Source organism: Podarcis bocagei (genome assembly GCF_964188305.1).
Source record: "Podarcis bocagei genome assembly, chromosome: 1".
Classification (NCBI taxonomy): domain Eukaryota; kingdom Metazoa; phylum Chordata; class Lepidosauria; order Squamata; family Lacertidae; genus Podarcis; species Podarcis bocagei.
In genome coordinates this window covers 99,840,680-99,857,087 of record NC_138125.1, presented here as the reverse complement: position 1 = coordinate 99,857,087, position 16,408 = coordinate 99,840,680, and the positions used below count along the sequence as shown (strand labels likewise).

The 16,408-nt window shown below is 44.6% G+C and overlaps 1 protein-coding gene across 4 annotated transcripts in view; it reads right to left on the bottom strand.

The window, feature by feature from the left end:
• Positions 1-16,408, bottom strand: part of MGAT5 (alpha-1,6-mannosylglycoprotein 6-beta-N-acetylglucosaminyltransferase) — a 128,741-nt gene that overhangs the window by 25,320 nt on the left and 87,013 nt on the right. For all 4 annotated transcript variants that reach the window (XR_014009601.1, XR_014009602.1, XM_081199729.1 and 1 more), the window contains exons 9-11: positions 15,700-15,834; positions 12,605-12,738; positions 11,547-11,680 (exon numbers count right to left, since the gene is read on the bottom strand). Coding sequence is in view for 2 of the 4 variants with exons in the window: in XM_081199729.1 (XP_081055855.1) it covers positions 11,547-11,680; positions 12,605-12,738; positions 15,700-15,834 (403 nt within the window). In the remaining 2 variants the exon portion in view is untranslated. The remainder of the gene's footprint in view (positions 1-11,546; positions 11,681-12,604; positions 12,739-15,699; positions 15,835-16,408) is intronic.

Genomic DNA, 16,408 nt, shown 5'->3' with positions numbered 1-16,408 from the left:
GCATTCTTAGTTCTGGTGTTCAAGCACTATATCACTGTTTATCATAAGGTATATAAAGACATGAACCTGGTGTAGCAAAGGTAATTAAGGAATGAATATAGCACAATGTAGTGAGCATCAAGAGAACCACTGCAGAAAGACAGCATGACAAATACTCGGCCTTATTTTATAGATAAAAATGTGACTATACAAATGCAGTCATTACTCTGAAATCTGGGCTGGCACAGATGTAAATCTGGGTTTACCTTAATTACAGTTGAAAATTCTTCCAATGAACTATTTAATCATTATTTGCAGATTTAAGAGATTGACTCTTTATTTGCAAACATATGTTAAGCAAGGAACAAGCACTGTGTACAGCAGGACAAACTTTGGAGAGTATGATTCAAATTCAATAGGTTGAAAAGATCATCTTTATTCCCTGCATCTCTAATTTATCTGCCTATGCTTCTGAAGGTGTAGGCAAAGCAGCACCACCCATGCAGACTTGAGGTAACCGGGATGTTTGCAGATGCTGGGGGGGACGGACCAAAACCCAACTGCCTTTAGGAATGGAAATGGGAGACACCCATATGGAGAAATCAAGGGTTTTAATGTAGTGTAAAGCTATCTACTTCACCCCCTAAAAACATCCCTAAATGGAGAACCCTTGTGACAAAACAAGCCACTGAGTGCAGAGCACTCTCAGTGGGGACAGAATATTAACTGATGGATACTAACTGAGGAAAACCAGGCCAGTGGAAGGAGCAATGGAATGGATTGGCTGGAACTCTGAGTAAAACCACAGCACACTGTAACATTTTGTGGCCGGTTGCCACTTGTTACATGGCTATTAACAATTTGCATAACTTTTTTCTAGGACTACTCCATGGCACATAGTACCAGCACCTCCACCCCACCTCAGTTAAAAGTGAAACACTTACTGTAATAACTTCATGGTGAGTACCAACACCCTTTCCCACTATATATAAAAAGCTATTTGGTATAAATCAGCAGCTCCGTTCCCCCAAATTTGGAGAGGTAGGATGCCTGATGAGCTTGTGTGTGTATATCATTAGTAAACTGGAGAAGATGAGCCTGCAATCCCAAATGTTTGAGGAAGAAGCTCTATTCTACTGAATACAAACAAATACCATTTCTTCTCTACTGTCCACCAATGCCACACACTGTTCACATTCTGCAGCAAGTTCTATCCACCTATTATCCATTTTGCCTGCATGTTACAACTGTTCATTTAACAGCTGGGAACCTGGAGAGGTGTAATGATCAGGAGGTTGCTGTCACTGCCCTTACCCTTACAAGCATGCATCCTCCAGATGGTCTTTAATTAGGCTAGGAAGATGGGTAACACAGAACAAGCGGCACTAGAATATTTTCATCCCCCAGGAAAAGCAAAGATCTAAGGATTGAAGAAGGATTCCGTATTCATTTCAGATCTGTCTATAGTGGGTAGACCAGGGAAGTGAGAGGGCAAACACTATACTGGTTAAGATAATATATTATCTTTTCCATAGTGAATGTTAATATGCAAGGAGACATTAACTGACATTTCTCGAAATAGCTATTTTACAGATGGGGCATTTAACAACGGATACGAATATGCTGGATATGGCAGGCAAATTGACAGGGAGGAAAGGAAGGAACCAAGGAAGAAAGGGAGGGGGCTGGGGAAAAATAAACTAAAAGAAAAATCTGAAAATAAATCTGATACATCTTTTTGAGTACAAGACCCAAGTCTATCTGACAGGCTGTTCTTCTGATATACTACTAATCACATTGGGAAATACACTGATTAATTATACTCATTTTTTTATTGAGGCTTTTAAAAGTCTCCTAGTACTGATAATAGAACAGAATGCATAATCACAAAAGCTGAAAATGAATCAACAGTTTCCAATGCTGCTAAAATGTGTTCTCTAGCACAAGGAGCACGAGTAAAAACCTTGAGTGTTCGTAAACGAGGATGAAAAAGTTAATGATTTTTCTTCAAAGTCACAATGAAGGCAGCACAACTACCACTTAAATAATAAGAAAATAATTTTTCTGCTCAAGAACCATGGGCAAATATAGGACAATCAAAACCTCAAGATGCTGCTAAACAAATGAAATGAACAGACAGCTGCCACACAGAGAAAAAGTCTTGATAGGCCTTCAGGCTTTGTAACGGGCAGACAAAATAGGCTGGCAAAGGGGCCACTAGGCATTCGTTCATTCTCTCTGTGTCTCTTTTCTTCTGCCATGGCGCCTTCTTGAAGTGGGCTTAACCTAGCAGATTTATCCCTATGGGAAGTATAATGAGAAATGCTTTCACTGAGGAAGTTTGTACACTGTGGCTTTAAATCACTGGGAAATCCCAGGAAATTACTACAGTATGGATGAAGAAACTACATGTCCAAGGTCTGTACTATGAATTATGAAGAGCTCTCACGGTTTTCTGCTGCTAGCCAGAACTAAGATGCCCCACAAAACTCAAAATATTTGTGAAACCCCTGAAAATTGAAATGACACCTGTACTCCTAAATTTGTACTCTTAAATCCTCAGTCTGGCATGTTTCTGTAAAGAACTGAGCAACAGCTTAAGATAATCGCGTACACTAGTTTTTCCTTAAGGAACAATATTTTAATTACACAAAGAAATTATTAGAGCTGCTTTAGCACTAGATAATGTACATGTGCACATACACACCATGTACGACATCATGTTAAAAGCTTCTATTTGCATCTGTACACCACTGCATACATGCATGTATGACAGCTTGAATTGGCTGTGGCTTCCTTAATATTCTAAATGCAACACTGTAAAGCAGCCTTCCCCCAACAACTTCTAGCATCACCGATGGGAGTTATAGTTCAAGACGGCACCCTGCGAGAGGGCACCAGGTTCAGGGAAACTGGTATACACCATATATCCACCCATTTATTTTTGGGATTTATTCAACAATTTCCCAGGATGCCTAGGCATTCTAATCTAAGAAGCAGCTTTTAGTCATAGGTTAATGGCATAAAAGGGAGATGTACCTGATTGACTGAGTGTCCTCTAATAGTTTAAAACAGGGTAGCATCCACTCTATGACATCTGTGGCTGCGTGTGCATGATAAAATCCTGGTCAAATAAGCCAGCATATATACAGTTGATATGCATCTCCTTTGCCTCTCCCTTCACTTGAATGGTGAAACAAACCAGATAATCTCTCCTTTGGTCTGAATAAGGGAGTATGGCTAATGGCTTCTGTCAGGGAACTGCCATCAGAGCATCAGGTGGTGGAGGGACTCAGGCAGGATGAAAGAGACTCAACTGCTGAAGCAGGGACCAGCAGGGGGAGGAGTGGGTCTCTGAGGGAATGCGAGCAGGAGGGAGGGCTCAGGGAGGCTTCCAGCGAAAACAGTGGGGAGGTATCGGAGTCTCCCATAGGGAGACCCATACCTCGCAGGAAACTGTCACGCCGTGAGTCCAGGAGACGCGTTTCCGTTAAGGAACTTCTTTGTTGGAAACGCTTCCGCAGACAGCCACTGTCGGACTCTACTAGTGACTAGAGCAGACATGTCTGAGGAGCTCCGTCACACACGGAGGTTTGTGGGGGCGCACAAACTCTGAGGGAGCACGTTTTCACGCACAAGCAGCTAATCAAACCCTCACAGCAGTCCGACAGTCTTTGTACGCTGCCTGTGCAAGAGAAGGCATCATGAGCGAACCAACCGGAACCGGAGGAGCAGGGGCTGGAGCTGGTCCAAGCTTGGAAGATAGATACCGAGCGTTGGAGGTTCAACTGGCCCTGCAGACGGCGAGGCTGGAGGAGAGAAGGGCTCAGGATGCAGACAAGAAGGGGAGAGCCACTCAATTCCCCAGAAAGGTACCAGGATTGGTGCAGAAATTTGGGGGGGACCCCAAGGACTACCATGCTTTTAGGACAGAGATGCAATATGCCCTTAATGTGCAGTTCGATGAGTTCCCTGATGAGGAATCGCGAGTTGCTTTTGTAATTGGGCATCTTGAGAAAGGGGCTAGAGACTGGGTGCGACCCCTAATGGCAACGCACAATGACATACTAAAGGACACAATGAAGTTCTTTCGTGCAATGGATATCATGTTTTCCAGCGATATTGAGGAAGGGGTGGTGCGCAGGCAGCTAATGGCTTGTAAGCAGGGGAGTCGATCTGTCCGTGAATATTGGACTGAGTTTACCATGCTGATTCACAGACTGAGTTGGGATTTATCGGCGGCACCCGTTCAAATGCTATTTGAAGAAGGTCTTTCTTCGGGGGTGAAAGACGAGCTGGCACGGAGCCCCAGGGCGGAGTCTATGGATCAGCTGACCAAATCTGCGCTGACCATAGGAGCGCGGCAGGAGGCAAGAGCCTTGGAGAGGCGGGAAGGGAGAGGGGAACGTTGGAAGGAGTTCCGCATTCCAGACATTCCTGAGCCAGCTTTCCCGCCGGCAGAGCCGATGGAAATCGGAACAGCGCGCGCGCGCGCATTTTCAAAAACCAGCGAGGGAGCTAAGAAGGAGGGAAAGGGCCCCCGGAAATGCTATCTCTGCCAACAGCCAGGCCACTTTGCCAGAGTCTGCCCCCAGAGGAAGGAATGGCAAGGGATGGTGGGAGCTGTTGAGGGGGGAGAAGAAGGGGGAGCGGAGCAGGTAAAAGCCAACGCCTGGTTGCCACAATTGGGGCACTGCAGCCAGGCCAAAGAGCAGTGAAAGTGCCCGTGCCAGAAGCTCCTCGACCTGCTCTAGTGATTGAAGTGTCGCTAGAGCTGCAGAATGGGCACCCCCTAAAAATAAAGGCGCTATTGGACTCAGGCAGCTCCTGCAATTTTATGAGCAAGGAGTTTGTTGCTGAACACCAGATACAGACCATCCCTTTAAGCAACCCCCTGCAGGTGACCACGATTGATGGCAGGGAGTTGTTGGGAGGAGGAGTCCGCTTGCAGACTGTCCCAATGATAATGAGGGTGGCAAGGCACACAGAACTGATAGCGTTTAATGTGGCCACCCTGGGAGGCGCTCCCATTATTTTGGGAATGAGCTGGCTAGCTCTACATGATCCGCTGGTTGGCTGGCATCAAAGAGTGGTGTCCTTTGGTTCAGCACATTGCCTAGAACACTGCAAAGGGGAGAAGGGTTCAGTAGGGGCCCAAGCCACCCTAGCAGGGACTGAAGTAATGGGAAAGGTGAAGGTACCACCACAGTATGCAGATCTCAGCGACGTGTTCAGCGAGAAGGAAGCTGACCAACTACCACCTCATAGACCCTTTGATTGTCAGATCAATTTACTCCCTGGAGCACAGCTTCCCGTGGGCAAGTTGTATGCCATGTCAGACAGGGAAATGCAGGAGTTGCGAGGGTTCATTGACAAGAACCTGAAGAGAGGCTTCATCAGAGAGTCCAAAGCAGCAGGGGGGAGCCCAGTGTTCTTTGTGGACAAAAAAAATGCGGACAAGCCGAGACTTGTATGTGATTTTAGACGGCTGAATGCAGTGACTGAACCGGTGGCGTTCCCTATGCCCAGAATTGATGATATTTTGACCATGGTGAGGAAGGGAAAGATTTTCACAAAGCTGGATCTAAGGGGGGCGTACAACCTGATACGCATAAGGAAAGGGGATGAATGGAAAACCACCATGTTTACCCCTTTGGGGGCGTTTGAATACCTCGTTATGCCATTTGGATTACAAGCAGGCTCCGCGTGTTTTCAATCTTTTATGAACCACGTGCTGGGCCCTTTGCTCTACAAGAATTGCGTTGCCTTTCTAGATGATGTGTTGGTGTATTCTGAGAGTGAGGAGCAACATGTGAGAGACGTCAGAGAAGTGTTGAGCAGACTGCAAGCCAACAGGCTGTGGGTCAAACTGGAGAAGTGTCGGTTCCATACCAAGGAGGTGGAATTCCTGGGGTACCGCCTGTCAGACAAGGGATTGGCCATGGATCCCGGCAAGGTACAGGCAGTGCTGGAATGGAAAACACCCAAAACCAAGAAGGATGTGCAGAGGTTCCTAGGGTTTGGAAACTTTTATCGTAAGTTCATCCGCAACTTCGCCCATCTGACGGCGCCCATCACTGACTGTCTCAGCAGTAAGAAGAAGTTTGTATGGACGGCGGAGGCGGGGCGAGCGTTTGAGGAACTGAAAAGGGCCTTCGCCTCTGAAGAACAACTTCTGCATGTGGATTTACGAAAGAAGCTAAGGGTTGAAACAGACGCATCTGACAGAGCCATAGGGGCGGTGCTTCTTCTGCAGCCGGGGAAGGAGGAGTCGGAGTGGCGTCCGTGTGCCTTCTTCTCGCGGAAGCTGAACAAATCCGAGAGGAACTACACGGTGTACGACCGAGAACTGCTTGCTATTCATGAGGCGTTCCGGAGATGGAGGCATCTGCTAGTTGGTGCACAACATAAAGTGCAAGTGTGCACGGACCATAAAAATCTAGAGTACTGGAGAACGGCGCGAGTGCTCAACCAAAGGCAGTTGAGATGGGCCCAAGAGTTCTCCAAATTTAACTTTGAGATTTGTTATGTGCCAGGCCCAGAGAATGTTAGGGCGGACGCTCTCTCACGCAAGCCTGAATATTTGGAGGGGGAGGGAGCACCCGAAGAAACCCATATCATTCCAGAGGACCGCTGGGTGTGTGGGGCGACTTTGGTGGGGCAAAGGGAATTGGTAGAGGGTACGGTGCAGGATGCATACGCCCAGGGGAAACTCAGGGATCTCAGAGGGGAGGAAGACAAACCCGGTGGTTTTGAGGAGAGAAATGGGGCATTGTATTATAAGGGAGCGTTATATATACCTGAAGGGGAATTGAGGGAGAAAGTACTCAAGCAGCTGCACGATAGCCCCACAGCAGGGCACTTTGGGCAACACAAAACCATGTGGCTGGTTACCAGGGAATTTTGGTGGCCCAAGGTCAGGGAAGATGTGCGGGAGTATGTGAGAGGGTGTGAACAATGCCAAAGAGCCAAGGGGGAGAGGCAGGCGCCGGCTGGTTTATTAGAACCACTGCCCACACCTGAGAGACCGTGGGAAGCAGTGGCAATAGATTTCATGACTGATCTGCCAAGGTCTAGAGGGAAAACAGCCATCATGGTTGTAGTAGACCTGTTAACTAAAATGGCCCACTTCATAGCCTGCTCACATGCGGTTACAGCAGAAGAAACCGCCAAATTGTTTGTAGAGAATGTGTTTAGGTTGCATGGCGCCCCCTTGAGGGTGGTTTCAGACCGAGGGAAACAATTTACTTCCAGGTTCTGGAGGAAGCTCATGAGCTTACTGCATGTAGAGGTTAATTTCTCGACGGCCCGTCATCCTGAAACCAACGGGCAGGCGGAAAGAGCAAATGGGGTTCTCCAACAATATTTGAGGTGTTATGTTAATGACAGAGAGAATGATTGGGTGGAGAAGCTGGCGTTGGCAGAATTTGCCTACAACAATGCAGAGAACGTGTCCACGGGGATGAGCCCCTTTTTGGCTAATCACGGGTGCCATCCCAGAGCCTTCCCAGGGGGGGAGGGGGAGAACTGGAGCGTTCCAGCTGCAGAACAGTTCGTGGAAGAAATGGAAGCGATCCATCGCCAGCTCCAACTCAACTTAAACAGGGCTAAGGAGGAATATAAGAGGCAAGCAGACAAAAACAGAAGGGAAGGTGAAAGCATCAGGGTGGGGGACCAGGTGTGGCTGTCAACCCAAGGGTTGCCATTCAAAGGAGGTTGTAAGAAATTAAGACCCAAAAGGCTGGGTCCGTTTGAAGTCATACAGCAGGTCAATCCAGTGGCTTTCAGGCTCCGGTTACCGAACCACATGAAGCTGCACCCAGTTTTTCACAGGTCGTTGCTGTCACCGTATAGAGGAGACAGTGAGGGGAGGGTCACTAGGGGACCAGCAATGGAGGAGAAGGAACACAGCTACCATGTAGCGGAGATCCTCGATTCCAGGTGGAAGGGAGATCAAGTAGAGTATTTGGTAATGTGGGAAGGGGAACCGGAGTCGGAAAACACCTGGGTTAGGGCAGAGGATGTCAATGACGAGGTTTTAATAGAGACTTTTCATCAGAGGTTCCCACGTAAACCTCAGCCTGTAGCGAGGTTCCGAAGGGAATACTTTGCCACCACCGACGAGGAAGAGGAGTTGGAGGGGTTCCCAGATTCTGAAGAGGAGGAGGATTCAGCTGGCCAGGACGACGATCGATGGAGAGAATTGTTCGAGACGTCAGAAGATGAGGAAGATTCGTTTCGGGGTTTTAGCCCTTCACCTCCCAGGGGGGAGGAATTGGGAGGGGGTGAGGGGGGCCCTGGAGGGGAGGTGGATGTCAGGGAACTGCCATCAGAGCATCAGGTGGTGGAGGGACTCAGGCAGGATGAAAGAGACTCAACTGCTGAAGCAGGGACCAGCAGGGGGAGGAGTGGGTCTCTGAGGGAATGCGAGCAGGAGGGAGGGCTCAGGGAGGCTTCCAGCGAAAACAGTGGGGAGGTATCGGAGTCTCCCATAGGGAGACCCATACCTCGCAGGAAACTGTCACGCCGTGAGTCCAGGAGACGCGTTTCCGTTAAGGAACTTCTTTGTTGGAAACGCTTCCGCAGACAGCCACTGTCGGACTCTACTAGTGACTAGAGCAGACATGTCTGAGGAGCTCCGTCACACACGGAGGTTTGTGGGGGCGCACAAACTCTGAGGGAGCACGTTTTCACGCACAAGCAGCTAATCAAACCCTCACAGCTTCCAAACAAGCCGGACTCAGAAGCTAGCATTAAAGTACCTTCTCTGTGATTTACAGACACTGCTTGGTATAGATGATAGCTCTTTTGGAAGGTAGGAGAACAGAGATGGCTTCTTGCAGAAACAACTCTTTTTACTTTTGTGTGCGCACAAAATTGAACTTTTAAACAACGCAAATCCAGTTAATTCTTTTCCTCAACCCAAACTCTTGATGTTGTGACTAGCTGAAATCCCGCTTTCAGTAACTAAAGTACATATCTGGGTTGCAAGCTATTGATTCTTTATTCTAGAATGCTAGGTGTAAAACCTGGTATTTGTAGCACCAAGGAGAGATTTACCCAGCCTCCAAGATCCATCTGCAAACATGCTACAATATCTAGCCTAACCTTTCTGTACTAAAAACAAACAAAGAAAAACCCTCATCTCCTGCTTTATGTAACATCTCGTCGGGACAACTCAAAAGCTTGCAACAAATTTGCAATGTTTTGATAGGTCCAATAAAGTTGCTGGCCAACCGGATTTTGAAACTTCTTGCTTACATGCTAACACAGCTGCCTTTGGCTGTTAACATGCCATTATAATTCAGTTTGTTACAACTGCATTTCAACTAGCCATTTACCCAATAAAATGACAACATATAAGCACAAAAGGTTAAGATTACCTCATCTGGCTCTCAGCAGCTACCTCTTATGAAGAGCTAGAAATTACAAAACTTTAATTGCACAGAGTAGTACTTGCTGCATTTACTTCACTGAATACTTGTGTTGTATTATGGACGATGGCCATGCCCTCTGGGCAATAATGGGACAACACGAAGCCTTTCTACTAAGAATGGAGGGCAATTTGGAGAACGCCCCAAGGCAGCCTTCCCCAACCTAGTGCCCTGCAGATGTTTTGGACTACAACTCCCATAATCACTGACCAGTGGTCATGCTAGCTGGGGCTGATAGAAGCTAGAGAAGAAGAAGAAGAGGAGGAGGAGGAGGAGGAGGAGGAGTTTGGATTTGATATCCCGCTTTATCACTACCCAAAGGAGTCTCAAAGCGGCTAACATTCTCCTTTCCCTTCCTCCCCCACAACAAACACTCTGTGAGGTGAGTGGGACTGAGAGACTTCAGAGAAGTGTGACTAGCCCAAGGTCACCCAGCAGCTGCATGTGGAGGAGGGGAGAGACGTGAACCCAGTTCCCCAGATTACGAGACTACCGCTCTTAACCACTACACCACACTGCCTCTAGAGTCCTAAACATCTAGAGGGCAATAGGCTGGGGAAGGATACTCCAAGGTGTTTGTTCTTCTAGCAGACCAGAGGTGACCAAGGATTGTTTTTTTGCCCTTGTTCTCTGGAGCTGTATGCTTAATTCTCAAGGGAAAAGAACAAAAGAAAATCTCTTTTGTAAGCACACAGCTCTCTCTCTCTGCACTTCTATCTGGATGAGGAGAATGCCTTGAAGTCAGTGCTAAGAAATTTGACTCAGTCAAGACCTTGCCGTGCATGTGAAAATAAGTGAATTATTTAATATTATGATTACAGGGAAACAGCAAGTCAGCAAGTAAAAAAGAAAAAAAAACTTTAGGCAAAAGAAAAGATAACTCATAGGTTATCATTTTTGGAAGTGCCAATGGCCTAGTCTACCATTGGCACTTTATCATAAACAATACTTTTTAAATAATACCTAATTCAATGGATCTTTAAACATGTAAAAGCAATTCCTTTGAGCATTTTGGAAAGACAAATAATAACTGAAACTAGAGAAATCAACTCTTCTGTTTTTCTTTCAGTACCTACAAGTTCAACAACACATGAATCCACAAGCAAGTTTGGCCAGAGGCTGCTACCCAGAGACCAATTACTTATAACAAATGAGAGAGTTGGAGTAAGTCTCCATTGGCTGTTCTGTAGCTTCACAATGTGTAGCTGCAAAAATCAGGGCCTCTATCTTCCACTATGGTCAGGATTGTGAATACTTTGATTACAAAGAAACTTGAGAGTGTTGCAAACAGGGATTTTTGTTGGAGGCATTTGTAAGCTGACAATTAGCTGGAGATCCTTTGGTAAAAAGAATGTGACACTCACACTAGAAATCTCACAAATGGGAACACAGAAGCAGTGCATGTAATAGTGTGTTAAAGACAGTGGGCAGGAATCACCTAACCAGCCTCATCAGCAGAAGCCCTGTTCAAGGACTTCCACATGTACAATTTGGCTCCTGCACTCCCTGAATATTTTTTTGGGGGGGGGGTGGCAGTAAAACCACCTGAACAACTTGAGGAGATAGGAGAGAGAGGAATCATTCCACCTGACAAGTTGTAATGCTTGCACAGATAGAATGATTGGAAGAGCATGATGTTCAATTCCACCCAGTAAGTACAGCAAGGAGAGTTTTTGTTTCCAATATTCAGATATAATATGGAAAGTAGTTTGACTGAGAAGCCAACCAGGAGCTCTAAGTTTCTTTTCAATGCATGAGAATTGAGGAGAGGGGAGAAGAGAAGAGTCAAATGTTTGTACTTACTCATACACATTATGATAAACCAGTTAATGGCTTGGTACAGATTAATGGCATGTCCCTTTTGCCTTCCAAATCTTTCAGCTATAAACATGGTGCAATAAACCTGGCTGAACATATAATGACATAAAATTGTGCACAAGACTATAGTCTAAAGGAGCTGCATCTTTTGTTAAAAACCTCTTTGAACAGATAATATCTGCCGGCATTGTTTTCTAAAAAGTACCTGTCAAACACTAATTAAAATATAGCTCAGTTTAAGCTTGCAACTTTGTGTTCTGCTCAGTCATTGAAAATGAACTTCCAAGAAAAGATTTGTTCAGCATAGCAACTCACCTTCCAGAAGTTATCAACTTTGCCATAGACAAGCGACTGGTCCTGCCTTTTAATTACGTTGAAGTGCTTGATGTCACTGGAATTCAGATATTGTTCCACAACAAAACCAAGGAAACTATTGTCTGGAGTGTGAGCTGTAAACCAATCAACCAAACAAACAAAAAGTCAGCACTGCGTCATTATGCATCACTGCAACACTGTCATAAGTCTTATCTTCTATTATGTATTTTCCTAAGGATATTGTCATGCTGCAATTCACATGGCTGTTGACAGGTAGCACTGTGAGGTAAAGGGACCCCTGACCATTAGGTCCAGTCATGACCGACTCTGGAGTTGCGGCGCTCATCTCGCTTTATTGGCCGAGGGAGCCGGCGTACAGCTTCCGGGTCATGTGGCCAGCATGACTAAGCCGCTTCTGGCGAACCAGAGCAGCGCACGGAAACGCCTGCTAGGTGGGCAGGAGCTGGGACCAGGCGATGATTCGAACCGCCGACCTTCTGATCAGCAAGTCCTAGGTTCTGTGGCTTAACCCACATCGTCACTGTGAGGTACAGCATGGTAAAAAAAAACACAAAACTGGTCTCAGAACTGCTGGGCCAAGGCAGCAGCATAAGGGGCTGAGGAGGAGGGAGATAGAAAGGCAGGAGGTGGCACAGGCCAGAGGATGGGTGACCCAGGTAAGTGAGCAAGATGTCTGGCAAGATGTAAGGAGAAAAGGGAAGAGGAGGGAGGGGAGAGAGTGTCTTTGATGATGCGTAAGGGGAGGGGGTGGCTTTGGTGAGGGGGTTGATAAGGGTAGGTGGGATGGTCCAGCAAAGAGAGCAGGGATGCAGCCCCTAGCATTTAATAAGTGCTTAGAATATATGTTTACCCTTTCATTATATTCAAAGACTTATAATATTAAAAGTGAAGGATACCAAAATAACTACAGACCTATAAAAACAGTTTAATATGTGGACATATATTCTTTTTTATGTAATATCTCGACTTGGATGACTCCGAGGGCTAACTCCTATTCTGAAAAGCAAAAATTGCTTTTGTAAACAACTTGAACTTACGAAACATTGTGTAGAATTGTTGTGGGTTAAGGTTCCATTTTCCCCATGGAGTTTTGTGGCCTTTAGATTGGGCATAATGAGCATGGTTAAACTCTGGTTCAGTCCCAAATGAATCTAGCACTCGTAACATGCACCTGTGCAAAGATAAAGGAAGGCAGCAACAGTGTTAGTAATTGGTGACCATGCCTTCTAAAGCTGATACAGAAATTTCTGGCATAACTGAGAATAAAAGCAATACCATGATATGCATCAACAAATCAGCATGGTTACTATTCATATTTATTCATGCCAAAGAAAATATGGTAAACATCTGCCTCTGATAGCAACACCACGGGCCAATTTACATAATAAACCTAGCAATCTTGGGACTTAGAAAGGGCCCATTCTCCCTAAATACCAAGTATTATTATTCTTATTGGCACGTGTCCACTGAAAAATGGCCTAGAAGTACTTCTCAACAATGGCCTAGGAGTACTTTGTTGAGAAGTTTTGATAGGAAAAGTATTTGAAAGGCAGTTTCAGAGTTGGAATGGGATCAAGAGGTGGGGTGGGGGGAAGAGAAGAGCTGCAGTAAATTAAACACAAATAAGGATTTTCTAACAATAAGAGCTGTTGGAGAGTGGATCAGACTCCCTTGGGAAGTGGACTGTCCTTCCTTGGAGGCTTTTAAGCAGAGGTTGGATGGCCACCTGTCATGGATGCTTTAGCTGAGTTTCCTGTATTACAGAGGGTTGGACTAGATGACCCTCGGTGTCCCTTTCAATGCTACAATTCTGTGATTCTATTTTATGCATCCATGATACTTCCACATTCTAAGTCCCCTAAGTCTGCACTGGGTAGCTGAAATTCAAAGCTTCATGTCAACCGCTTTCAGTGAAAACATTTTGCAGCAGCAGAATTATTTTTTGATTACATCAAGTGCTTGTCGGGAACCAAACGTATTATTTAGTAGAATAAATCATACAGCAGAAGGAAGCTGTTGGGTTATACTGTGGAAAGGAGAGTGGGATTTGAATAAAAGCATTTGGTTTTAAGCCAAATGCAGGACGTGGGATGATTCTTGGAAGATAAGGATTAGCAAAATGAGTAGGCTGAATTAACTATCTGAAATACAGTGACAGGTTACATAATATTTATTATTCTCCCCATTGCATTAACACTGATAACAAAGAAATGAATCACCAAGTCAAGTTTTAATGCACTGTTATGCATATGGTGCACTCTTAAAAATAATGTTTGAAGGAAAGTAAACCAAAGTTAAGAAAATGTATATAATGTGATTCCTAAAGTAGCTTTACTGTTAAGTTTTCTTCTCCTCTACTTTTAATAGAATTATAGGACTGAAAGGGATGCCAGGGGCCATATAGTCCAACCCCTGCAATGCAGGAATCTCAACACATGGTCCCCTATCCAATTTGAAACCATACCAGACTCTACTTAGCTTTGCAAATATGCTAGCAGTTTTAATGCTATACCACTTGGAGGTGTTTTGCTGACTTCCACTTTATAGAGTACCAAAGAATAACTGGAAAACAGAAAGCTTTAAGAAAACCAAAGGATAACTAATTCAACTTCCTGAACTGAAAAGGCAAGAAATTGTTGGAACCCATCGTCAACAAATGCCTCCAGAGCCCATAGCTTTCCAAAGCACTTTATTCCATTACTCAGTTCATGCTGCAAAATGAATAGTTAACTGAGTTACCTCAAATGCTAAAAACAGCCTTTTTTCAATTTGAACCATTTGGTAAAGAAAAGCAGCAAAGAAAAGTTGAAATATTCATGTTATTTCATATATTTAATGAACTAGGAAGAAGGAAAACAATGAGGTTTTAATTTGTCAGGCACATTTTTTCCTCCCATCTTCTTCCTAACAGAATCTGCTCAGTTTCTAAAATTGTGGAATCCAGTGGCAATGTAAATCTACATGAATGAAAAATGAGTGAATATATGTTGCCCATTCATATTTTCAATTATGTTTTTCAGGTTCTGTTCTGCTACAACTGCAAACCGTGGCTTGGTGCTACGTGATAAAGCTTGCACACACATGCACACTCTCCTTGCTCATCTGAAAAAAATATTTCCTGTAAGCCTATTACATTTGAGTCATCCAAATATGGATTATGCTTTCACTCCAAACTAGAATGGCAAACCACAGCTTGAAGCTGATTTGAAAACATGATTTGGAGAGCAAGTATAAACTGTAGTTCAGTTCACCACTCTGGATAGAAAAACAAGCCCTGGATTGTTTGTAAGAGGAAGTAATTGGGTGTCAGTGGGGAGAAGGGCGGGTATGAATACAAGGTTTGTTCACAGTGCACCAAAATAAATACACCTGAGTGACCCTGACCACAAAAAACTAAAGCAACTAAAAAGCAAGAAGAATGCAAAATAATACAATTTATTTTGGTTAAGTTTACTTTCAGATACGCATAATCAAGTATTGAAAAACAAAACAGATAACAAAACAGAGATTAATAAATCTAATCAGCAAAAAGTAGTGACTCCAATTGCCAGATGCATTTCAAACTTCTTCTTCAGTGGCATATAAACGACAAGTTAGTGGATTAGCTATTCCACAGTAGAATCAGATTCAGGTTTGCATAAATCAGGAATCTTAGTCTTAAGAAAAAAATACTACATTCCTGCTCTGTGCAAGATTTATCCTCCTGATATCCAGGAATTTTCCAGTTCCACTTCACTGAAGCAGGGGGTAGACTCCCAATGCTCTGGCCTTGAGGGACATAAGGGATGAAGAAGCTACTGTCATACAATTTCTTACAGGTTGGGCACTTGTGTCTTAAAGCAAGAGCAAGGCTGCTTGTTGTGCACAGACTTGCAAATGAACAGAGCTCCTATGAAAAAGAAGCTACTCATACACAGGAGTTTTTTTCCGACGTCCACACAAGATGTGAGGACTGCCTGGGTAAGGCGTCATGGCCTTATGTGAATGCTCTATAGGAGAGCAGCACAAAAATAGGGCTAGTTTAAAAATTCAGATTCCACATCAGGGACAAGGAGGAAAAAGTTGTAAAAATGCACTAGATATGTGAAACCACAATTCCTTCTGATAAACTGCTTTAGAAAGGAATACTTACTGATAGTGAACCCAGGATGGTCCAAGGGTTTTCTTGAACTGAGTCAGTCCAACAATGTCAATGTAAATTAGTTCCACTACTTTATCCCCTTGAGTTGGGCAGCCAGATCTGTTACCAACAACCTTCTTCATAATCCTAATAGTAAGAAAAAAGAAAAACTTCATTTCCACCGAATTCCTGCATTCATACATAAGAATGAAATAAATTTAGTCTTAACAGTGAGCTTTTATTTTTCCATTCCCAGAGACAGAATGACTAACAAACCAGTGTGTGTGTGTGTGTGTGTGTGTGTGTGTGTGTGTGTACGCATGTATTGCCTCAACAGGATTTTTGAAGAGCAGTGTCTGAGCAGGAGTCACTGCAACTCCAAAAGCCTGTCCAAGGCAGTATTCTAACCCTCAAATGATCAGTGCTGATCTAACATCTTGCTGGTCTGGTTCACAGAACACCATATGTCAAACTATGGTTTACCAGGACTGTGAGAACATGTGGATTCCTGGAGATGAGTCACTTTACTCATCCCATCTTAAGCCATGGTTTGATTTAGTGCGTCATCAAAACCTGGCCTTGTGGTTAGGCTCTTTCCTTGCTAACTGTGAGCTACAGCCAAGGCTTGTTCTCAGCACTTGGGTTTGGAAAACAAGCTAAGCCAAATCGTTGGTTAGCTCAGCAGAGGAGTTAAAAAAAGACCAGGAAGAAAGCATAATGG